The 26,110-nt window shown below is 41.3% G+C and overlaps 1 protein-coding gene across 10 annotated transcripts in view; it reads right to left on the bottom strand.

Annotated features, from left to right (window-relative positions):
* The window catches only part of LOC118085760 (golgin subfamily B member 1), a 48,587-nt gene extending 22,891 nt beyond the window's left edge, over positions 1-25,696 (bottom strand). For 4 of the 10 annotated variants that reach the window (XM_035116778.2, XM_035116750.2, XM_035116808.2 and 1 more), the window contains exons 1-16: positions 25,465-25,696; positions 19,480-19,537; positions 17,806-17,949; positions 17,199-17,345; positions 16,545-16,637; positions 15,726-15,890; positions 15,299-15,484; positions 13,547-13,669; positions 12,748-12,861; positions 11,482-11,785; positions 10,802-10,911; positions 10,395-10,512; positions 9,804-9,895; positions 8,750-8,901; positions 2,601-2,754; positions 2,199-2,322 (exon numbers count right to left, since the gene is read on the bottom strand). In XM_035116778.2, coding sequence (XP_034972669.2) covers positions 2,199-2,322; positions 2,601-2,754; positions 8,750-8,901; positions 9,804-9,895; positions 10,395-10,512; positions 10,802-10,911; positions 11,482-11,785; positions 12,748-12,861; positions 13,547-13,669; positions 15,299-15,484; positions 15,726-15,890; positions 16,545-16,637; positions 17,199-17,345; positions 17,806-17,949; positions 19,480-19,524 — 2,071 coding nt within the window. In that variant the 5' untranslated portion in view covers positions 19,525-19,537; positions 25,465-25,696. Of the gene's footprint in view, positions 1-2,198; positions 2,323-2,600; positions 2,756-8,749; positions 8,902-9,803; positions 9,896-10,394; positions 10,513-10,801; positions 10,912-11,481; positions 11,786-12,747; positions 12,862-13,546; positions 13,670-15,298; positions 15,485-15,725; positions 15,891-16,544; positions 16,638-17,198; positions 17,346-17,805; positions 17,950-19,479; positions 19,538-25,464 lie in introns of all 10 variants that reach the window. The other 6 variants (XM_035116741.2, XM_035116769.2, XM_035116732.2 and 3 more) reach the window with 5 other exon arrangements.
* Positions 25,697-26,110: the final 414 nt, after the last annotated feature.

The following is a 26,110-nucleotide window of genomic DNA, read 5'->3' as shown; positions in this document are numbered from 1 at the left end:
AATGTGCATATGAACAATAATTCTGAAGAACTACAGTGGATCCTCTAGTTACGTACAGCTCTGGATACGTAACTTTCGGGTTACGAACACGGCAAACCCAGATGTGTATACTTCCGGATTTCGCCCTGTGCGCATGTGCTGAAGCACTCTACACGCCACACGCGTGCGCAGAAGCGGTGCCTCTGCCTATGGACTTTTCGGGTTGCTGACGGACCCCCGGAACAAATTTAATTCGTATCTGGCGGGTCCACTGTATTTTGTTTTTATACAACAACCACATGGGTTGCATCAGGTACATCTCTAGAAACAGAAGAGTGCCTCTTTCTAAGGTTGCATGTGCTATTAATTTTTTGAAATAAATTTATTTTGTTAAAAACAGAAATCTACTGTCTGATATTACAGTGATATTTTAATCCAATTGACAAAACACTGAAGCTCTAATTTTACTGTCCAATATTATACATTTCATGCAGAATTCTTCTGGGAATCAATCCATTCTATTTTAAACTTCACTAACTTAAATGACTATGCCCTCAAGCTTAACATGCAAATAGGAGCTCAGTTTAGTGAAATTCTTCCCAATGATTAAACAAGTAAAACCTGATTAATCAACTGAAGCCCAAACCATTAGGTATCTCACTGGTTCGGGGGTTTTGGTTTTTTTTAAGAAACTGGGGGGAGCTTTTTAGTATAAACGATTAGCTTTTAGTTTAATCAAGCTCTGGGAAATAGTTTTCTGTATATTTAATTTAAAAAGCAAATACTCTGTTCTGTCCTTTATTTCATTTCAAGAGGCACAGATTATTTACCCATTTCAGAATTTGTAATGTCAGTAGTACACTGGAGAGGTATCTCCTGTGAAATTTTCCTATTTTTAATGTAACTCATAACATAACTTTAGTAGATCTTGGCAGAACAACCCTAATTTATGAAAGTTTGCTTCATTATGAGCATCTAAAATGTACAGGTTGTTCAACGTAACTGTCATTGAGATACAAATATAGCAATCTTAAGAACTGGAACAGGGGTCGGCAAACTACGGCCCGAGGGCCGGATCCAGCCCAACTGCCCTCAGGATCCAGCCCACAGACGGTCCGTGGATTGTATGGATTCTATTTGTTAAAATTTTTTGTTAAAATTTTTTGTTAATTTTTTTTCCTGCGCCATTTTAGGGGGGCGCCATTTCCCCACTCTCCCTCTCACACACCGCTGCGCCTCCTCCTGGCTTCTCCCCGCCCTGCGTAGAGGAGGAAGGGGGCTGGGCTGAGCTGGCTGAGTGCCATTTTGGGCAGCGCCTCTCCGGAGCCAGCCAGCCCTTTTGGGCCACTCGTCCCACCGCCACCGCCACCGCCACCGCCAGCCTCTGCTGCTTGCAAAGGCAGGCAAAGGAGCCACGATTGGCAGAGCGCAGCGCAGCACCTCTCCGAAAGGGCTCGCTGGCTTCAGAAATGCGCTGTGCTGCACTCTGCCAACCATGGCTCCTGTGCCTGCCCTTGCGAGTGGCAGAGGCTGGCGGTGGCAGAGGGACGAGCGGCCCAAAAGCAAGGGCAGCACAGGAGCCACGGTTGACAGAGCGCAGCACAGCACCTCTCTGGAGCCAGCCTGCCCTTGCGCCGGAAGCACCATAGGTAGGCAGGGGGAGGGGAGGGGCTGGGGAGAGAGGGGGAGAAAGAGAAACCCCTTCCGCTGCATGCGCGCGCACGCGCGCACTGTCTGGCCCGCCACAAGGTCTGGAGGATGGTGAACCGGCCCCCTCCAAAAAAAGTTTGCTGACCCCTGAACTGGAACATGAAACAGAATTGGGAAACAAAGACTACAAGTGGACTACAAGAGTAGAAGCATTTTCATAAGAACAAAAGAACTAGAACAGAAAGAAAGAAAGAAAGAAAGAAAGAAAGAAAGAAAGAAAGAAAGAAAGAAAGAAAGAACTCTTACCATTAATGACAAAAATCTTTATTCACAAGTGAGAGCTCAAGGTATTAAACCACAATTTGAGTTCTAGTTTTGAACCAAAACTAGACAGTTCATCCAGCACGCACATGCTTCAAAATGAAACAAAAAAGCAAACCCAAAATAATAATAATTCAACTTAGATACAAACACAACACAACATGGTTTGTTAGTTGAATTTGAAAAACAAAAATGGGACAAAACAGACGCTGTGCATGCTTTAATAAACTGTCTAGTGGTTGTCACACCTGCACTAGGGGAAGTGTACTCTGGCCACCAACCTCCCATGTTCTCTCCTTCAGCTGAATCTGTACTATCCATGGTGATATTCAGCTCTTCATAGCAATGTTTTCCATCAAAGCCATAGTCATCCTACATGCAGGGGGCGAGGGTGAGAGAGAAAACTGAAATTAACAACCTGTCAAATGTACATTGTAACATCCATGGCCAACACCACACTAAGGAGAGTTTCAACAATAGATTAAAGAAGGCAATGTTTCAATAGTACCAGTACCAAAGTCACCATATCCATTTTCAATCTCCCACGCTACATATTAAGAAATCACATATGCTTGGAGCACAATAGGAAAAGTCTTTCTACTGATTACACCATCAAATAAATATACATACAAAAATGCAAACAACCTTACCTGGAGTTTCCTGCTCGACTGGGCAGTCATCCTTCCCTCTGGCTGCATTCTTCCAATCCCTTGACCTGCGGCCAGTTCCTCCTCCAACTCCTGCTGCCCTGAGACTATGGCTGGATCAGAGCAGCCAGGAAAGAACCAGTCATCCTCAATCAGTTTTGTGCCACAAGAAAGCAATCATACATCAGACAAACATACTGTACACATTCATAAAAGGGGATCAGTGATACAGACAGAGGCTTATGAAGGATTGGCAGGAATAGACACACTCCGTATCATCATTCACCTTGTGATTTCCCTCTCTGCACAGCACATGGGGACAATTTGAATGCTATTCTTTTTAATAGAAGCCATAGAGGATAAAAATCTCAAAGGCAATTTCCCCACCCAAAGAAAAATAATTTGTATATGGATACCGGCAGCCACTTATATAACCAAATCAGGCCTACAGGTTTTCAGAGTTCAGATACAGTTGATAGGTGATAAAATGCATCACCTAAGCATGTAATATTCAGCTATGCTTTCACTTTATGAAAATGAAGCAAGCCTTGCTTATACATTAATATTAAAGAAAGCTCTCGTTCCAGGTAATATGAGGAAGTCACAAGTGTGCATCATACACTGCAAACTGGCATCAAGCCATATTGATTAATTTGTCAATAGCACACAATAATTTCAGAATACAGTAGCTAAAATTAATGCAATCTATTGTGAAAAATTATTTTTATTTTATTTTAAGGACATTCCCATCTGTTTTGCGTGATCAACGCAGCACATGTATGTGATAGATGTTTCGTATAAAGCAGACAAAAGTCAGCATAAAGAAATGAAGACAAAAGTTGGCTCCATACTTTATCCATTGCTAAAACAAGGACTCAATTGCAACTAATCATCGATAGCAAATTAGTATTTTATTCAATAATAAATAATAAATTAACAGCTGAATAAATTTGGTACAAACTGTGTCCCAGGCTAGATTTAATAAACTGTACAGGAATCTGTATAGGAATAAAGCAATTTGGTCTACTTTCCATATGTTGATCGGAGGCTAATCAAGTCTTTTCAGATGTGCAGCATGTTTTTAGTTATATGGAGGTACACTCATCAGGGGCATGGGCTGGTTGTTCTCTATTTATTGTGTAGTATGAGAAATGTCCCATGGCCCAGAATTAAATTAGGTTCCTGAGAAACTGCAACACAGCCTCTGTCACAATTTGTCAATTAAAACTCCACATTTATTTTCTCAGGCATTTCAAAGAATAGAACTAGAAAATAATGGCTGGTACTAAAAGAATGCCAATAAACATGGCTCCAAATGTTAAATATTGTCAACTTCTAGACACCCAGAGTAGTCAGTGAGGAGGGTCAGAGTTGTGCCCCATGCCTCCTGACAGCGCAGTCACTGCCACTTACTAAGAGGCAGAGTAGCAGGGCAGCAAGGAGGTTGGTACTGTGTGGCTGCACTGGCTGGAGCATAGGATTGGCTCTGCTGATGCACCTGAGCATCACTCCCCAATCACCTCAGCCCTTCTCCTCTAGGTAAGCGACAGCAACTCCACTGGCAGAAAGTCTGTGCATAACTATGGCCCTCCTCACCAAGCACTTCTGCCAGAATCTGTCTACCTCTCTCTTGTGCACACTGGGAGTCCATGTGTGCAAATTAACTTTAATGGCACTGTCAGGCTCATTTTTCACAACCAGTAGTTTCATTCATTCTTATGTAGTCTGTTTGACTTGCTAGTGCTGAAATTTCTGTATTCCTTGGATGTATGCTCAGCCCCCATTACTGAAGGGGATATATAGTAAATTAACATATGTATATGTAGGTTTCTCACAGCTCAAGATGGCCCACACAGAAGAATAAAAAAGCAAGAATCAAAATACCCAGGAATCCTTCACTCTTGAGCTTGGCTCTAAAGAAACCCAGAGCTCTGCTCATGCAACAAGGTTTCCCCAACCCATTCCTCATCAATAAAGCACCTCTACTCCTCTTTAAAGACACTCATTAGAGTTGGGAAATGGTGCAGGCCGTAGCATGAAGTAGTGGAAGCAGAAAGGCCAATCTCACACAGGTAGATGGGCTCTCTGTTTGAACTAGGCACTTTAGAGGAGTCGTGGAAATTCTGTGTGTGTCTCAGAGCAGCGTTTCTCAACCGCTGTTCCGCGGCACAGTAGTGTGCCGCGAGACGGGGGCTGGTGTGCCGCGGCGTGCGGCGACGAGAAGGGCGATTTGCTGCCTTGTCACGTGCCTGGCGGCCGCCATTACAAGCACTGACCCACCGTAAAGGAAGCCGGTAAGGGAGGGCGCGCTCCGACGTTCGCACTCGCTTCCAGTCTAGTCCCGCGAGTGGCGAGCGCAGCACAGCGCTCCTTGGCCGGCCAGGCTAGAGCGCGAGAAGGCGGAGAGCAGGCCCGTTCCTCCCTGCGCACCCCAACCACCGCCAGAGTTGGAAGGGACCATGCAGTAAGTGAGGCGGGCAGGAGAGGCGGCCCGGGATCAGGCCGAGCGGGCGCAGAGCGGAGGCGGCGTTGGCCATGGCCCTCCGGCGGCGGTTGGGGTGCGCAGGGAGGAACGGGCCTTCGCTGCGCCCGAAAAGTGGTGCCTCTGAGGGGAGGGAGGGAGGTCTGGCGGGGGGAGAGAAACACCCGGGACGCGCCTCTTTCCTCTCGAGGGGAGGGGTCTCCTGTGAGCCCCGCGTGGCACCCTCGTTCCCGCTTGGGTCGCGGAGTCGGGGCCCCTGCGAAGCTCCCCTCGACCCGAGGGCTTTTCATTCTGCCTTTTAGCAGCGCTGTAAGTGGCCCTGAGGCCTTTGGGCCTAATGCCGGAGTCTCCTTCCCCCCATTTCCCCCCTAACGCCTGAGAATGTTTGTACTGTGTGGCAAGGGGGGAAAAAATTAAAAAGAGCCACCCAGGCTTAAAGTCAACAAAGGGCATTAACAAATGGCCTATATATAAAGAGAATTACTTTATATATAGTCAATATAGGCACAGAGTTAAATTTTTTAACTTTTTTAATGGTGGTGTGCCTCGTGATTTTTTTCATGGAACAAGTGTGCCGTGGCCCAAAAAAGGTTGAGAAACACTGTCTCAGAGCACCCAGGTAGCTATGGAACGGTCTGATACAATGTGTGATACAAATGTGATACCGGTACAACCCAGAGTTGAATACTGTATAGCTTCCACTGCTGATTACGGCAGGTAGAGCTATAACAGGGCAGTTTACTTTCAATGTTTGATACTAATATGCTTTCCAACTTAGACACTTTGCGAACTTTCCAATACAACTATATACATTTTAGTTATTTGTCAATAAACATCAGTTATAATGAAGTTTCAGCACCTGCAAGTCAAAACACCAACCAACAAGAACTAAGGACAAATGAAAGAATCTCATTACAAATTGCTCAAAACAATTTGGAAGTATTTGTTACTATTAGTCAAGCTCTACAGCTTGGGGGGGGCACCTGATTTTTTTCAGTTTTTTTCAAGTTATAACATCAGACTTAGGGCTACAAACAGATGAAGCAGACAATACTTGCATGTCTAGCAGTGCCACGCTGTTACAAACTTTGAGCATGATCTCACAAAAAATCAGAACTTTTGATTTCACTAAGAAATCTAAGCTAGGCTGGAGATATAAAGGTTTTCAAGGCACTTGAATGTGATTTTTAGAAAAGCTCTGGTTCTTCCGGTATACACACATTTCCTTTCTCCCACTGTTAGCTCTAGTTAGACAGGTGTTGGAAATAATAAGATGTCTACCAAACATCCTTTACCAGAAGCAAGAGTGGTGAGAAAACTGCACATATAGCAAGAAGGTATCACTCTTTAAACCAGGCATCCCCAACCTGCGGCCCTCCAGATGCTTTGGCCTACAACTCCCATGATCCCTAGCTAACAGGACTAGAGGTCAGCGACGATGGGAATTGCAGTCCAAAACATCTGGAGGGCCAAAGGTTGGGGATGCCTGCTTTAAACCATGATCAACATTACTGGGGTGGGGAAAACTGACCATCTGTTTCTAGCCTTAAAACTCCCTGACTGAAAGAATACTTAAACTTTCATGGGATTGTGTTCTAATGCCTTTTGAGCAGTGACATTTGCACCTATGTAAGTCCTGTTCATGATGCTTTGCAGTGGCCCATACTAGTAACATCATTACAGGGCTACGTCTTCAAATGGAAGCTTGATTTGTTAATAAAAAAAATATGAGTGCTGCATTTACCATTTGAATATTCTTTTGAAATATTTAGTGTAGTATCTATTCATATTTCTGGCCCCAAAAAATGTTAATTAAAAACCCCTACAGGCATACTTTTAAATACTGAAAGTATGACTTATTATAAATTGTGCAATTTGCTTGGTAAATATGGAGTCAGCTATTAGTACGAAGAATGAAGATGATTCTGTTAACATAAATGAAGGAACAAGCATTGCAAAGGAGAAGAAAATAGAGTTTAAAATGGCATTTTTTACTTATGCTAATAAAAAGGGGGGAGGGACACATGCCACCACAAACAACTGTTATATCACACTATTGAAGATTTCCCACGAAAGACTTTACAGAGGAAAATCAGCAACAGTACACCATAAGCTGTTGTGGCTGCAAAATCCTGCATGCACAAAACTGATGGGAAACTATGTTCTCAGTGGCTGACCAAATCGCAGTGTAGGTTAGGAGTGGAGGGGGAAGGGACACCTCAGGTTTAACCGCAAAGAGGGGGAGGGAAACAAAACAGAAACATCATGCTTAACCCAGGGGGGGAAATGCAAAATTAAATACTGATCCGGCACACAAAGAGATCAACATTTGACAATATTAATGGATAAGGGCTTAAACATAACAAAATATTTGAGCCCCCAAGCTCCCTTAATTTGGTATTGCATCTACATTCAGAATGTAATGGCCAAAGGTCCAGCACATACTGTATGCATACTAGCCACTAGACCTTTATGGTATTCCCATAAAAAATAGAAACAGTATCTATTTGGGGCTTTCAGGTCCAACTAATAGGCATGAAAGGAAAAAATACACAACTAATAGCTAATTTAACTAATGCCCAAGGTAAGGCATTCAGAAATACGACAATCATGAGTCTTTGTACAATTCTGGGTTTACAGCGTTCCTATGAATGCTAAGATTTGTCCTTGCATAGATTGTTCCTGTTAGTTTTATATTAATTAATATTTAAAAAGATACTTCATGAGAATTGTAAAGTTACTTGTTGCTGAAAGTGGCAAGTGTCACTTTGATTAGGTCCTTTTACATCCTTTATACGTCTGCCTAGTTAACAGAAACATGTAATAAGAAGCTCTAGGACTCGTGAATTTTGTTGGGCAACTCTCTGCTCCATTATCAAGAGTTGTCCGGTGCCCACAGATAAAGAATTATGTGCAATTGTGGAAATTCAAAGGCTATTCCCCCTTTATAGTTCTAAAACCAGATTAAATCCCACAGCCTGATCATGAGACTGGATGACAGTATCCCGGTTGCAGTGCTCCTTTTCCAGAATCTGCATAGTACAGCTGGATCAAACAATGGACTTATTCAGAGCAAAGCTGTCATAGATTGCCAAAAGAACCCTTTACAGTTGGACCCAAAAGTTGAAGTTATTCTGAACTTCCTGCACTCTTGCAAAAATTTAGTCTAATTTCACTACTTTTTGATGGCACTGCAAGCAGACTGAATAACTTTGCCCCATTTACAACATTTCATAGATTTTATTTATTTATATTTAAATTATGGCTTATTTATATACCACTTTTAGCCCAAATCAGTGAACAGAATAGTAATAATACCATAGCTGCCAAGTTATCCCTTTTTTACAGGGATTTTCCCTTATGCTGAATAGGCTTCCTCGCGAGAAAAGGGAAAACTTGGCAGCTATGAATAATACAAAATAAAAATACAATAAAATTACAATAAAAAAACTTAGCTGCAGTAGTAGGCAATTCTGGAGCTAAATCTAACTCTTTGGATCAGGCTAGTTCAATATACTGAACAACAGCAGCAGCCGTCACAGATACTACTGACTCACTGCCTCCTGACAGCACAGTCACTGTCACTTACTAGGAGGCAGTGTGTGACACTGTCAATTTGCTTTCAATATTTGCCAACCTAACAAAATGACCTAAAGTCAAATCAAAATCACCTTCTCTCTCTTCTTCAATTTGTGACATTCTTAGAGCCATAGCAGATTTCTCCTCTCTGATTTGATTGTGTGCATCTTCAGACTCAGTTACAATTTCTTGCCATTCCAAAAGCTGAGTCTGCAGCTCATCCACACTATCAGATTCACTAGCCTGCAGCAAGTGAAGACAGGATATGGAAATAATACAACCAATTCAAGAAATATGAGGAGCTGAATAACCTGACCTTCAGAAACTCCGTATAAATCAAGTTTTCTTTCACACAAACCTAACCGATCAATAAAATACAATTTTATGGTCCTGTGAGTGTAAGTCAGGGGTCCCCAAACTTACCTTGCTGAGTGAGAGACGGTGCCACCAGCGCCGATTGTGCTGCGGGCTGGAGCAGGCTGGAGCGCACGAGAGCGTGCGCCCATATGAGTGTGCACACGCGATTTCCGGCGCACTTCCGAGTAGCCAGAACACCGGAAATAGCTTATGTGCATGGGCCTCCTCCGGCCCTGAATGCGCCGGAAATGACACTTGCGCATGCACACAAGCTATTGCCGACACTCCGGCGACCCGGAAGTGGGCAGCCGTGCCGCGCCGTTAAGAGCGGGCGGCAGCAGTGGTCACCGGGGGGGTGTATAAAAGAGCCTCAGTTTAGGGTGGAAATAAAAACTGAAATTTTTAAATTGCATTGGGAAGGTGGGCTCCATGCCCTTTGATTGGGGCCTATTTTTGTCCAGTGGGAGCGAAAGCATAGGGGTGGGAGAATGAAGGCTAATTGAGACCATCCTTGGAATCAGGCCTGACCAGCACAGAAAAGTGGAAAGTCTGGCCTATTCACAGGCTATAACATAGGTTGGAATAAGAAACAGCAACAGGCTTTCTTTTGATACAATAGGCAGAACAAACCAATATGGTTAACATAACAATACAGAAGCCTATGCTAATGATTCACCAGATTTTTGGTACAGCATTTTAAACAGTTTTTAGTTCTCTACATTACTGTACTTCACTATTTCTACTAATAGCAATTCAACTAAATTCAGTACACCCCAACAGTAGCAGACCTGCGAAGCTGCCCTCTTCGTAACTTGTTCAAGGTCTGCTTGCAATTTTTGCTGCTGTTGTTCGTAGACTTCCAGCTTATCCAGCAATTGTTCTGTAAAGACAATTATTATTAAAGAAAATTATTTACCGGAAAAAATATTTAGATGAAAAAATTATATTCAAGATACAATCACAGAAATATTTAGTGTAAGAATGATTTCTACAGACAAAGCAGTGCAGTATTGAAAAATATGTCCAAATAATTTCTCTGTATCCTAGTAAATAATCTCAGTGTGATAATGCTTACATCCATGAAAACATGGTTTTGATCCCACAATATATAAATACCAAAGAAGAAGTAAAATTGAGCCAGGAAGCCCAACTGGTTATCTTTCACACAATAAACCTGCATACCAGGCTGACAATGATTTAAAATCCAGTTCCATATATCTTGTGGATCTTTCTTTGCTTACTTGTAATGCTAATTATTGTTTGCAATTTAGTAAGTGGAGGGGGGGAAACTGAAACTCTAAACACTATCTTCTGACATTATCTTAAGAGACACCTGTTCAACATTATCAGAAAGACAGAGATATTTTGTCACTTCTTACCATTCTGAGCTTTAAGTTCAGAAAAAGCTTGTAGTGTAGACTGCAGCTCTTCCTTTTCCTGTTCCAGTTCTGAAATCCGGTCATGCAAGGCAGTTACACTCTTATTTGTTGATGTAGCCTATCCCAAAAAATGTTGGTTTCTTTGTTAATTTTTTCCCAATACATAGGTATGTTTAAACAAAACCTTAAATTGAATCTCAGACTCTTCTAATAACATCTCTGCAACATCTGTATCAATCAGAAGTATCAATTTTTCTATAAACACAGTGATCTAATTAGTTTGTAGCCAAATGACCCAATACTGTAATACACTAATTGTTCAACTAATAACATATTTTGGTATACTTAAGGAGAAATGTAATATTTTTCTTGACACTCTGGCACATTTGTTTTGAGGTTTTACATACATTTTTAAGCTCATCTTCAAGCTTTGTAATTCTGGATTTGTACAAAGCTTTCATCTTGAGGAACTTAGCTTCAGATTTGCTGGCCTCTTCTGATTTTAGTTTCACTCGAGCTTAAACGAACAAAAATCTCAGTTATTATTCAGAGTTATTGCAAAACCATCACTATAAAAATGTGATACTGGTTTAGCCAGGATTATATAGGTTTAGCCAGGATTATTTAAGTATCAACAATACAAGTTTTTAAAAAAGCAATCAATAATTTCAGAATTACTAAGAGTTGCTTTACACTGACCAGGTTTGCACAGCCCAGTAAGCTGAACTATGGCTTTGCAAGGCATCATGAACATGTGGGTTTGTTTCTGGCTACAGCTCATGGTTAGTGAGTAGAGAGTTTAACCATGAGCCCCAGTTCAGATGACACTCTAAGCCAAACCTTGTCTTAGCACAGCAAGAGTGCAGCAGAAAAAAGAACCAGGGAGGAGAAAAGTGGCTGTGAGCTCCCATATCACTATGATAGATTAGATACATTGCAGTACAAAGGAGCAAGCCTCAGGGCTGTATTCTTCCCCCAGCCACTGGTCTATGAAAGAGGCTACACAGGATGAGCGTGTGATCAGAAGACTTAGTATGAATTCAAAGCATTGTAATTGTAAGTAATTGTAAGAGCTATTGTAGTTTACCTTCTAGGTTCTCCAATGTTTGTTTCATTACAACATCCAAATTACTTTTGTCACTGGAACTTAATTGTTCCAATTGCTTCTGAAGCTGAATCAGGGTTTGGTCTTTCTCCTGCAGCTCTGTTTCATGCTTCTCTCGGATCTCCTGCATGTCAGCATCATATTTCTCTCTGACTTTTCGCAGTTCAATCTCATGTTTCTCCATCATGTCTCTCAGCTGGGCTCGCATTATATGCTTTTCAGCATCTAGTTTGGACTGGAGGTTGTTTTTCTCTAACTGAAGGTGATTCAGGTATTCATTAATTTCCTGGATTTAAAAACAACAATATTTTAAACAGAAACACAATTCTCTTTTTATAATTTGGGAAATGCATTTATTGTGCATACATACCCACTTTTCTGTGTATCTCAAATATGTCTAAAACTACATCTGCCATAAAAGTACCCAAATCCTATTTTCTGAAGTAAGAGTAGCATTTAGAGATGCCACCACACTTCATTTTAGCAGGCATTCAGACCCTAATTCCAGCTGCTGACTGATGTGGAATCCTTTCTTGAATGGAAGGCCCTGGTCCCTCTGCAGCATGTTCCAGTCCACAAATAACTAGAAACTCCCAGTGCAGGAAGCTCCATGCCCACAGGCTACATGCTTCTAATTTGGAGAGGAGACACCACCTTCCATTCACTGTACCAGAGGCCTGAGATAATGCACAAACTCTGCAAAGGCCTGGAATGGATTGTGGATTTTGCTACAGATTGTATAACCTGCCCTGAAGTTTCCTTGAAGAGAGGATCAGATTAAATCTGCTGTCTGCAAAAATGTTCTGGAAGAAACAGCAAGCAACTCACATGAGACTAAGCTGCTCTTCCAAACATTATGTCAGATATATAATTGCTTGACTATTTGCTTAGGGTTTTTTTTATCTCAACATTCAAGCAGGAACCATATCCAATGTGAAATAATTAAAATAATGAAAAAGTATAACCACTGCATTTTTTCTTTGGCAAAGGTGATTTTTAAATTATGTGTTGTCTCTTCCTTGTGATTTTCTTCTTGTTTATAACATTTATTTATTTTCAACTTCTATGTTGTTTGTCACCCAACAGGTCTCCTAAGTATAATCAATACTACTACTACTATTACTACTACTACTAAAGATACCCATGAATATAGTCAAATGCATGCAAGTACTATATTTTCTATTAGTCTAAATAAGGTTGGCAAGAAAATTGCTTGTAACTTTTCAATCCTTGTCCCCTGTTCCTTACTTTTAGCTGCTTGTCTTTTCCATCCAGTTCTTTTTGCAACATGAATATCACCTGTGTCCTTCCTTGCAAAACCTCTTCTTTTTCATGTAGCTTCTGTTTCAAGGCTTTCAGTAGCTGTCACAGATGAAAATATTTTATTTTATGGAATGGAAGAAAACAGAGTTTCTCAAAAACTGTCTACTTGCATCCCTGCCAACTCTATCCACTTAATAAAACTAAATTTCACTTTTGTAGGATGTATGGAGTTATAGGATTCATCTATTTCAGAAGTATTAACTATAAACACCAACAGTTCTTGAGGGTATCAAAGGCGGAGAAACTCAATCCCTAAAACTATGAAAAGGTATCTCTACATTTCCCACCAAGTCCTCTACAATTCTCCCTATACCACTATCAATTTTGTTTCACTCTGTTCAATAAACTCCGTTTATTGAACAACAAGTAACAACAGTGGAGTTTTAAACAAACTAAACAGGTTATTGGTACCTACAGTGAGGGCTTAGTGACTGCAGGAGAAATATCAGAGAATGTCCCAAGACAGAGCCCAAGGCTGGTTAGAAAGGATGGGAAAAGAAAACAGAAAGATGAAAGGAGGCATATACTGGACTGGTTTTGTTTGCCTGAATAAGAGAAATAGGATGTGTTCTTCTGCTCTGCTCTCCGGAGAAAGAAATGACTCCATGGCTGTTGATTTAACTGAGAGGTTATGCAAATCCTGAGTGTAGTGACTATAGGTACAAAATGACACATGAATTATTATTCTATTCTAGGCTGTCGACTAAAGTACCTTTTCACCTACCTGTTCTAGATCAGCACTAGCATCTGATTTGGCAACCAGCTTAAAGAGTTCCTGCTCATGTTTCTGGGCCACTCCCATGAGCTCTTTTTCCTTTTCCAAGATCATATTCTGAAACACGTGGATCTTAAAAGCAGAAAAAAAAGTTTCTATAAAACAGATCTCCATTTGACTTCCAAAAAGTTTGCAAACCAAGGTGCGGCTTCTGATTGGCTGATTGGCCCTGGAAACAATGCTGGCAGCTGAAATGGACATTCAGCTTCCAAAAAATGTTTGCAAACCGGAACACTCACTATTTGTTTGGGAGCCAAGCTGTTCAGAAACCAAGGTACCACTGTATACATAACAACATCATTAAAGCTTGAATTTTCAACTTTACCATTAGGTGACTACTAATATTCCCCTAAGATTTGAACAATTTTGGATTAAAGCAAGTTAGCTCAGGAAACGCCTTGAAATCCTACATTGAAGAACGACATATAGATTCTTTGTGCTGCAGGAACTGAGAAACAACGGCACAAATATTGTGCAAAAAACCATCACTCTGTGTCTAAAAAGGGGCTTTTCAGAATCCCACATTAGTATCATTTAACATAATTCAAAAAATATTCTTGATTTCCATTATGTTCACTAACCAAGTTTCTTCAAGGCTCCTTCAGCTTTTCCTTTTCTTTTTCATTAAGAAACTTTAGAATACAAAACGATAAATAGCAAACAGCTCAACAACAAAATGTCATCACTTTTTTAAAGTTACAAAGTCAACAGAAGATCCTTTCCCATTTTCCAGCACCAAGAACTTAGAAATTATAGTGCTTATGACACCAGTCTATATGTCAACACCAATCTTACGAATGTGAATTAGTGACTTTGCCCACTATTAATCTTCCCAAATTTAAATGATTTTTTAAGGGGCAGTCTATTTTTCATAGTGTGAAAAATTAACTCATTCCACATAGCAAAATATTATTCTGGATTTATTATACTTTTGAACCTACATATCTCACAGGTAAAGCTTCTCAGATACAGCTGCCTTCCAAACATTACTACAGCATCAGGGCATCTCCAACCAGCACACCTAATTAGTCCCAACAGGGGTCCTACTTTGGCCCCCAAAGCCATTTTCACCAACCCATTCCAACCTGCACTACATCTGACAGCATTCTGTCATCAGGCGTGAGCAGGTAAAGAAGCGGCCACCAGGGAACAATCAGGAACTTGAAGTGTGCTCCTAATTCTTCCTTGGCAAGCAGGCCTCCCCTCAGTACAGATCAGCTGACTGGTGCTGACAGGGAGTCCCACAGGGATCAACTGCTCTAGGAAGTTCCCCATCAGAAATTCACTAGTGCAGCCTTTGCAGTCCTCAGCACCGATAAGCTTATCAACACCTAAAACCCCTCTGAAGTCTGTTTACAAGTGTTTTGTATTTGTCAAGTGATTGACAGGTGGGCAACCCAACCCACCTGTCAAAAATAGGCCCGCAGGGAGAGGAGAAGGATCTGGTGGATCCAGTTTCCACACCCTTGGCTGACGGTATCAACAATCCATGGACAATGCTATAGAAGTTTTCTAATTTTGTGTAATTACCGTTCTAGCCACAACCAACACAAAGCATGCAAGCTCTTTTGGTGTCACATGTGTGTTGTCTGCTTCAAACACAGAAAGCAGTATATGAAAATTTTGCAATACTTTCCCTATAATCAGGAGTCAAATCCCAAACATCGAAGAATTAACTGTTTTTGCCAAAGGCATGCTTACATTTTGTGTATACATTGCTTCTCTTTCCTGGAAATGCTCCCTCTCTTTAATCTGAATGCTTTTAAGGTTTTCATTTTGTTCCAGGAGGCAGCTGCATCTTTGTTCATTGTCTTCAACTTTCTTGATAAGATTCTGAACCATAAGTTTCATACTCTGCAATGAAGCCTCCTTTGTGGATAGTTGGTTCTTTGAAGTTCACAAGAAATGACAGTTAGAGGACCAGGATGAGAATTATCCAGATCAGATTAACAACATGGACAAACAAGTATTTATAAGTAGCAGCAATTACTTTATACTTGTAGCAATTGGATGCTTATACTTTCGTGAATGATGCTCAGCATAGTGAGAAGTTGCCGCATCAGCAGAGGAACACCCTAGGTAATGGGAAAGATGGCACTTTTTATATAGGTTCACAGCTTAAATATACCTTTAATTCACTGTTTTGGATTAGTACTTCTTTGGCATCAGTTGATCCACAGGCTAGCTGTAAATCAATTATGAAGGCTTCTTTTTCCATTAATTTTTTTTGCTTCTCAGCAAGCATAGCATCCATTTCAGCACCACGCTGGTGTGCAGCATCCAACTCATCAATCTAGAAACAATCAGAAATGTTGTTGCTGGTCACACTAGATATCTACCCACTAAAATCAGCTTCATTTATCTTCTTTGTTTTCCATTACTTTCTCTCCTCTAAGTATCATTCCCTGTTTTCAGCTTTCCCCACTCACAAAATACTCAATAGCTAGGTTGGCCAAGATGGGCAAATTTGTTTCTATCATTTCTGTGTGGTACTGGAATGTTACTAACAAGGATTTCTGCTACTGGTATTACTTCAAAAACACCAACATCATCAATACTGATTCCATAGCTAGTAATATTGTGGGCTGAATGGGCAGAGAATTATAGAATCATAAGAGTTGAAAGGGATGCTGAGGATCATCTGGTCCAAACCCTTGCTCTCAACTGGAAGCCTGATACGGATGACTTCTGGAAAGTCCACTCCTTCTCTGGAATTTAAATATTATCAATTTCAGGAATTCTTAATATTTTAGAGCCAATAAATGTATTACCAGCCAGTTTGAATGAATATGGGCTAGCTTCACAAAACTGCCCTGCAATCCTGAAATGAACACTGGTATAGAAATCTAATTTTTAAAAACAAATAAATAAATAGCTGCTCAGCTTTTAGACATAATGCAATCACCCAAGATAAACAAAATCATTACAACCTTGAACAAACCACTACCTTTTTCTGTAGCGCTTCATTTTTTTGGGCATTCTTTGCTTCTAGCTCCTCAACTTTCTTTTTAAGTACCAAGATTTTTCCACGACTTGCAGCCTCAAATAAAAGAAAAGGAGAATTATTTGGGCTATTATCAAAAACAGAGGTACTATAGGAGGGCTATTTTTCCCCATTAGACATAACACATACACACTTATTAGGGAATAACTCTAGGCACGGCTATTCAGAAGTAAGTCTTACTGAATTCAGTGGGACTTACTCCTGGGAAAATGGGGTTAGGATTGCAGCCTTAGTCTAACTGAACACAATGGGACTAACTTTTGAGTGAGCATGAATAGGATTCCACAGTTAAGACTTGGATGATAACCAGTAACATGTACACACAGCTAGAGCTTTGCTTGCTGTTTTCATCACAAACTTTCCACGGCTGCAAATATGTCACTGTTTATCTTAAGAAGCTACTTGCAGTAACCACTTCAGCAAAAGCAATAAACCAAGCACCGGACAGATGCATGGGATAACTCACTTACCCAAATATGTATATGCACACATTGTTTTATAAACCTGTTATAACCAGGTTTATAAAAAACAGAAAATGAGAGAACAAACCAAGACATTACCAATGCCTATTTGATTTTTTTAAAGGATAGAACTCACTCTCTTTTGCTCAGAATTTCCTTCTTGGGTTTCATCTCCTGATAATTGATTTTTGAGTTCCTCTAATTGTGCTGTTAAGGATGTCACTTTGGCTTTGTTTTGCAGCTTTAATTTGGAAATCTTGGCTTCAGAAGCTTCTTTTTGTGCCTGAAGATTATTAACAGTTTATTTTTTTAGATAAAATGCAATCTGCCCAAACAAATAACTTACAAGCATTAGAGAGATATCTACATATATGAAAATAACAAAATACAAAGCCAGTTTTTCCACTGAAAGAACGGCAGAGCCAAGACAGGTGGCTTAAGGCCTGAAGTGGAGTTATACATTACAGTTACCATTAGCAATTTGGAATGGATAATCTTAACCCTGGGTTTATTAACAGCATCTGTTCATACTTGAAATACATTTGCATTTTGAGTGACAAACAAGTCTGGCAAGTTATCAAAACTTAAACTAGATGGAAACTGTACCTGCTAATTAACATCGCTGTTGAGACACCATTTTGAAATGCAACTTTTAGCTAATATTTATAGCAACTTGCTCGTGAGACAACTGAGTTCATTTTCATTTCTATATAATAAGCAAACTTTATGTACATACACAATACCTTTAATTGTTGTTCTTTAAGGCATAACTCATTATCCTTGTCCCTGACAAGTTCTTTGAGTTGTGCTACCAGCTGTTCATTTTGGACCAGTTGTTCTGTCAAATCGGTCACTGACATGTTTGCCGCTTGAAGTGGGCCATGAGCCTAGAGATAGAGGAGTTAAGTTTGCAACAACAAAATGATGCAGGCAAGACAATTTCAATACATTATTGGAATGTAATATTTCCCATATTTCAGTATAAGAAGAGAGATACAGAATAACACTCTTAAATAATTTAAAGCAAATTGCCACAACAGCTATTTATTGAAGAACACTTGAAGCACACACTGAAATTCCCTGCAGCAAGAACTGCACCATTCACTTCAATGCCTTTGTGAAGGCAGAGCTTCCCTTCCACAGAAGCAAAAGCCAATGAAACAGTTTTTAGAATTGATCACTATTCTTCTACCCAGACCAGGAATGGGGAACCTCCAACCAGTGGGCTGAATGTAATTGAAATGTGATGGTGTCTTTTGCTTGCCTGGTTGGAGATAAAATTGGGATTAAAAAACCTTGACTTTAGTGTGGTTGGAATGTAGCCCATAGTACAAAAGAGCGACATCTGTTCAACATCTTGGTACTAACACTTAAGGCCCTATACATCCCAAGACCAACTTACTTCAGAGTCTCAGAGACTTCTTTATTGGTTACGCATGCAGTTGATTACTACATTCTGCATGACAGTTTCTCTTTAAGTTCCAAAAATAGTTGGTGCCCACCCTTGAGCAACTTGGCACAGGGTTCTCCATGATGACCAGCATTCCTACCAAGATACTGCAGGCATCCACTACCTATACTTTCTGGAAACAACTGAATACTTTATTTATTTTTTTACAAGCTTTTCCAGCTGGATGAAAAGGTCTCTGCCATAGATGTTCATGTTATACTGTTTTTAAATCTATCTTAAGGTTTTTTCTATTGTTTTTGAAATTATTTTTAGTTGTTTTATTATATGTTTGTGGCCCTGATTCACATGTAGAAAGGGATTCATAAATGAATGAATGTTGCTCCACCCCCCCAAAAAAGCATGCAACTCTGGACTCTTGGACTGAAGAAGTTTCCCCACCCATGACCTAGATTCAACTTGCAATCATATGCATACATACTTGGAAGTAAGCTCATTAACTCAATGGAGCTCAACTCTAAGCAGACATGCAAAGGATTGCACTGTCAATGTATTAAAACAGAAGTTTTGGTATTTTGTACAATTTATCTTGAGACAATTTGAGTCTTGAAAACAAAGAATGTGCTGGGTTGCCCTTACTTTGTTTTATTAAAGCTGAAAGCACAACATTCAGTTGTTTGAACCCAGTCCCTACACCCAAACAGCCAGTCAACTGGATTTCAGCTTGCTTTAAAGATAAACCAAACATGAATGGAAGCCTGCCCCTGCCCCCACATCTAATCCCGCCCCCTGCTTGGAAAGAGTGAGTTTTTAAAAACTAAAATATACAAACAAAAGTAGCCCAATGCAGTTTCAATGCTGAATACTAAATAAATATTTAATATTTAATATTTAAGAATCTACAATAATCAGTACAAAGGTTCCTTGTAAAGGTGTTTAGAACAAATGTATCATCAAGTACAGTGTATAAAATTCAAAGTTAAGTTGATTTTTTTTTCTAAGTACTTACTCCAGATTTAGTAGCTGAAACATCACCGCTGCCCCATTTCAGCATACTTTTAAAATAGCTATAGAAAAGCAAAGAGAAATTAGTTTTACATCAGTAATTTCAGTGCCAACTATTATCTTCAGGCACTTTTAAGCTACATTTTCTGCCCAAAGGTTACCCAAAGTGGTGTAGAAGACAATTAAGCTACATAAAACAGTAAGGAGAAAACATTAAAAGCTAAGAACCCTGCAAAAACCCAAAGCTAGAAAACTGTTGCTAAGTAGCAGCAATTAAAAACATTATAGGCTATACAGCAAGCCAGAAAAAACACCTTTAAGAATAGGCAAATATATGCATGGCCTCCGCCCCACCAAAATGATGATGAGGTAGTCGGACAAATCTCTCAAGAAAGTAGATTCTACATTAGTGCCATCACTGAGAAAGGCATACCCTACATCCCTCCAACCTCATCTTTGCAAAAGATAGGTACAGTTAGTTCAATTGCCTGCTTTGGATGGGGTTGCGCTTCCCCTGAAGGAGCAACTTAGTAGGCCTGGGCAATATATTGACACATCACCACTATGAGGGGCAGACCATGACGACAGCTTTACTTAGCGGTATATCGCTGGTGAAACCGCTGCCACTCCTGAATCCCTCTGCCTCCAGCGCCCAGTGCGCTGAGGGAGAAATACGCTGCAGCCGGAAGCTGGAGGCAGAGGGACTCAGGAGTGGCAGTGGTTTCATCAGTGATATACCACTGAGTGAAACCACCATCATGGTCTGCGCCTCATACTGGCAGAGGGAGAAACAAGCTGCATTGGCGAGGCGGATAGCCCCCGTACCACTCCTGCTCCAACTGGTGCGGGCTGTCACCCTTTTCCACTGAGGGGGGCACGGCTGCCCACTTCTCAATGATAAAGTTTAAAGGAGCCCTCACCTCACCTCCAGCTCACACAAGCCAGAGGCTGGGTGCAGGCTCCGGGCGGAGGCAGCCTTACTTGGCTACCGCCTTCATCTGGGATGGTAGGCTGCATCTTTTCTCCTCGAGTAGTCATTCACCCCAGGAGGAAAGACGAAGCCCATCCTCCTGGTCGAAGGCAGCCAGGCAGCCCCGCTCTGCAAGGTGCAAATAGGGTGGCTTTGCATCCTGTGCCTTGTGGACTTTGCCCAGGAGGGTGGGTTGCATCTTTCCTCCTGAGGTGAATGACCATCCCACGAGGAAAGAGGCAGTGTGCCTGCATGGACGATGGCAAAGGCAGTCAAATGCACTGAGCCTGACACAAAATGCACTGAGTCCCAGGTGGCATGTGACCAGCAGGGACATGTGGGTTTCTGGACACATGTTTCCTGAGTTGCAAGGGAAAGTTACCCAGGTTGCTGTTAAAAATAGCTGGAGCAGGAAGAATAAAGTGTCTGCCTTCTGCCCTCAATGTGGGGTACTATTATTCACTATTATTTGTTCACTGCTTTTTATTTGCCTGACTTTGAAGGAAACAGCTCCACCTATCCTAAAATGCTAGCAATCTTCACATTATCAAAACACACACACACACACAATCTCTCTCTTTCTTCTCGACTATATACAGACATGCATAATTAGAGTGATCAGGGTGCAGCATATTCAAAGTCAGGAGAAACTAGTTCTGCTAGTTTCCAGCAGAAGTTGACTGCCGATTGCATTCAGAGAAAAACATGCAGGAAGGAATTGATCTTCCCCCTCCAGAAGCACCCCTCAACCTCTGTTAGGGGTCAGAGGACATAAGGTGGGCTATGGTGTGAAGGGTTGTGCAGGCTGCTGGAAAAAAAGAGGGGGTGCATATAACAACTGACTGACTAGCACTTCCAGCATCAGAGCAGTTTAAAATAGTCACAAAACTTGTAAGGTGCTTTAAAAGTTTTAAAAGCAGGACAACCCCACATGACGCACAGCAGAATAGCCAAAAAGGCAGTGGAAATCATCACCTGATTTGGAAAGTAAATATGTGTCTTGTCTAAGAAGGCAAAGAGAAGCCTCATAAAGAAGAAAAACTGCATTGACTCCTGTTTATACATGTCTGTACACACCTTTATGCCTAGACTCTAGATACAATTACATGGAATTAAGTCCCATTGATTTCAGCGGGGCTTGATTTCTCACAATGGCCCTAATCCCATGAGGCCTATTAAACTTGTATATAAGCTTAGATGAGTACAGCAGCATTTTAAGCTTTCTGTTGTAAACAGCAGCTCTCCCATCTTTCATGGAATGCTGCTTCTAACAGTTTTGGAAACAGATTTTGATTCAGTACCAGGAAGCTGCTATTTAAAGGGGGAAAGTTTAACACATCATAGCAGGCATAGATATTATTACACTACATCCAACTTTGGATTAGAGCCCATGACTTCTGCAGCTAAAACTCTCTAGTCAAACACTTGAGTTTTATTAATTGCATTAGGAATCTTAATAATGAAAGTTACTGTTCAGGACTCACAAATGTCACTAAACAAGTTTAACAGCACACCAAGAAGCTCCCTACTCACTTAGTGTAACTGGAGCTATTTAGCAAAACAAGTTTTACTTTTGACTGACCATCAATGGTGTTTTAGGCATGTAATTAAAACACCCAAAGGCTTGGGATAGGCAACTGCTTCTTTAAAAGAAATACTGGAATTACTAATACTCAATTATATCGGAATTGTACCTTAAAGGCTTTTATTTTAAAAAGTGTATGTGCTGTGCTAACCTATGGGAAAAGTTTTTTGTGCCCCAGGTTTCATGAGTGGTTGAAGCAGCTTCAAGTGCATACACTGTTTTGAACCACTGGTGAAGCTAAGGGAAGAGAAAATACAGTAACCTTCTTCCACAGTAGCAACATTAAAATTACTTTATTTACACACAAAAAGTTCTCTAAGCAGTTCCCACAATAAGAACAAATCTAAAAAAGCAACATAATGAAAATTCAGTAAGATATAACACAGCAGCAAAACACCAAACAAGTGCAAAAACAAATAAAAGAGAAAGGGGAGAAGATAATAAAACAAATCAACAGAGCTGGACAGGAGTATGCCTGGCACTGGACAGACATTAAAGACAATGCCAGGCTCAGCTCTATTTGGAAGACATTCCACAACCCTGGTACTACCACTGTAAAGGCCTGCTCATTCATACCCACCTCCTAAACTTCACTTGGCAGGGAAGGATAAGAGGCATAACTCTGAACTGCTGGGAATCACTGGTGGGAAGAGTGCTGCTGTACACAGGTCCTGCTCTGGGGCTACTCAAAAGCATAGCCGACCACTATGAGAACAGGATGCTGGACCAGATGGCCCATTTGCCTAATCCAGCAGGATTGTTCTTACATCCTTAAGGGCCTCAGATGAAGAGGTAAGTAGCTACATGTGGGAAGATGTGAGGAAAAGTTTCCAAGCTATGGAAGGTCTTACAGATCAAAAGCAGCACTTTGAATTGGGCCCAGAAATGGACTGGGAGCCAGTGAAGATAACAGAGTACTGGCATAGTATTTGTGCAATACTCAGTTCTATTATCTATCTTGCATCTATATTCTGTACCAACTGAAATATCCAGTCAGTTTGTAAATGCAGCCCCAAAAACAATGCACTGCAATAATCAGAATGAAAGGTTATCAGGCACAGATCACTGAAGAAAGGCTGTAAGTAGGATCATAGCTGGCATACCAACCTAAACTTGTAGAAGATGCTCCATGGCACAAAGAGCATTTGTCATTTTTATGTGCATATGCGCCTATCCAGAAGTGCTATCCATACTGGAAGTTTGAAGCAACCCAAAGCATTTGTCTTTGTCCTAAAAGAGCACAGAATATTGAAATAATATATGCTTTAAAAAGTGCAAAATGCTTTATAACCTGATCAGGTTGTGAAGCATTGTGTACTTTAAAAAGTACATTTTATTTCAATATTCTGTTCTCTTTTAGGACAATGAAAAGTGCATTAACAGTTTGCTGCATTACTAATTCTTTTGATTCTATCATTACAAATAGATCCCCCAATGCTGTTGTACGTTGCAGCAAGATGCTCTGCTTGCTTTAAAGTTACCGTTTTATGAATAAAATCTGATACAATGTTATCCATAATTTTAGGAGCTGTTCTTCAAACATACCTACTACATATTGACAGTTTTATAAGCACAGATTGGTTGGTTGCACAACACGTCCATCCACAAATGAAAAAGGCACACTAGAAGCTGATTTATATTTACAGGGGAATATTTTTACATTAAAATGCTTCCACAAAGGTAGTGAGAAGATCACTCAGAAGCCTATGTGTGCATTACTTGAATAGAATGCTGTGTTGTTTTACATGAAGTGTTCTCTTGCAGAATACTTCCAAATGGGTGTATATGGATAAAATTCCACATCCAGACTTGAACACTTACGCATTCTTCATTAAATTATCTTTCCATTGATATACAATTTTATGGTGTTACTCCAAAAAAAAGTGGTGTGATGAGCCATCATTGTCAAAACAAGTTGATACTTGATTGGCTCTCTAAACCATGGCTCTCTAAACTGCGGCTTGGGGGCCAGATCCAGCCCAATCGCCTTCTAAATCCAGCCCACGGACGGTCCGGGAATAAGCGTGTTTTTACATGAGTAGAATGTGTCCTTTTATTTAAAATGCATCTCTGGGTTATTTGTGGGGCATAGGATTCATTCTCCCCCCCCCAAAAAAAATATAGTCTGGCCCCCCACAAGGTCTGAGGGACAGTGGACCGGCCCCCTGCTGAAAAGGTTTGCTGATCCCTGCTCTAAACACTCCTTTTTCTGGTTATTTGGCTATAACCTTTGATAGAATACATATAATTGAACAAACCTTGTTGCATTACATTCTTCATTAAAATATCTTTTCATTTATATATAATTTTGTGGTATTCCTCAAAATAAAAGTGGTGTTATGAGCCATCAAACCTCGGAAACACTTTTTCCAAAAGGTTTCCACAATTTTGGCCATTAGTGTACAGTATTTCAGCTCTGATGAGACACAGACACACACCACACTTGATGTCACCAACCCACTGCTTCTTCCATAGACTATATCAAAGTATAGAAAACTGACTCTAAGTCCTATTAGGTATAAAAGAACTTACTCCAAGATAGGGAGGTTCCTATGACTCTACCAAAAAAGGCAGCAGTCACGATAGGAACTGCCCCGCCCCCCAAGCCAATGAGCAGTTACGGAGAAAGGAGCAGTTCCTGACTTCTCAAGTGAATCCCAAACACCACTAAACAAGGAAGCAGCTCCCTAAAGAACTCAAATGACTAACCAAGCTAAGGAGTCTTTCCTTTGCTCCTCGATTCCCCCCCCCCCCCGAAGAGTTGTGGTGGTGAAGCTCCTTGAGAAACTGTTGAGTGACACAGTCACACTTGCAGGAGGGGGGGAGTGACTCTCTCAGTAGACAAGAAATACAGGTGAAACTCGGAAATTTAGAGTATTGTCGAAAAGTGCACTTATTTCAGTAAATAATTATTATTATTTTTCTTTTAATTTTTACAAGTGCTTTCTTTTGTAAATTCCACAGTAATAAAACAAATAGTTACAATAATACAAAAATAAACCTTGCTATTACATTTCATTAATTACATTCCATTTATAATTGACCCACCTAACGACAAATAATTACAACAAATAAAGGCTTGACATATCTTGCTTTGCATGTCGTGCAACTATCTCATATATTGGTTTCACCTTTTAAGTTGCATTACTGAAATAAATCCTCTTTTCAACTATATTCTAATTTTCCGAGTTTCACCTGTAGTCCAGTTTCGAGAAGGATCTCAAAGGAGAGACGGCTGTATCTCTCGAAGTCATCCCAAGGACTGGACTCCCTCTAGACAACGGTCCTGCCTCCCTGGAGTTTCAGGTAAAAACTACCGGTAAACCCAACGACGAAGTGGGTTCTGTTCGGTAGGGCAGACGACCCTCGTTCTCTCTCTCGCTGGAGAAGCCCGTATGTAGGGGGGGGAGGGGCCGGCAGCGCCCCGAACTCACCTGAGGGAAGGAAGAGTGTCGGCTGGGAGCGACGCGCTCACCGCCGCCTCAGCGGGACCCGAGCGGGCGCGGGCCGGGCCTTAGAGGCCGCCGCGTCGCCGGCGGCTGCTGCTCCTCTTCCTCCTCGGCCTCCTCCAGGTGGAGAGCCAGCCGGGAGAGTCATCCCGACACACCAGCGATGGCCGCTGGCCGGGACCGGGTAGCTTTTCGGCGTGACGGCCGTGTTGTGCGTGCGTGCGTGCGTGCGTGCTTCAGCGTGCGCGCGCAGAGGCAACGGGCGCAACCAATCGGCGAGCAGGGTTTCCCAAACCCGTCCTGCCACTTTTCCCCTCCCTTGCGGTGTTTGGCTAACTAACTCTTTCCATCCACCTGCTGGGCGGCCGATAGGGGTCATCATAGGAGGCGTGGAGAAATGCAAAAGCCTCGGGTCCCGATTTTAATGCCGATCATTTCTTCGCGTAGCATTCAGAAAACTAGAGCTAAAGGGAGGGAGGAAAGCGTTGTGAGCTGAGTCTTCTGCTCCCCACCCGTAATTCGAGCCATGGGTTGAGCATGGGGTTGGGGTCACAAGCGCTGCTCAGAGGATTTCGAAATGCACATGCGTTTTCGAAAGAGAGGACTGGTCTGGAAGAAATGTGCATGCACA

This window comes from Zootoca vivipara, chromosome 1 (genome assembly GCF_963506605.1).
Source record: "Zootoca vivipara chromosome 1, rZooViv1.1, whole genome shotgun sequence".
NCBI lineage: Eukaryota > Metazoa > Chordata > Lepidosauria > Squamata > Lacertidae > Zootoca > Zootoca vivipara.
The sequence above is the reverse complement of the archived record's forward strand: the minus strand, read 5'-3'. Positions and strand labels throughout refer to the sequence as shown.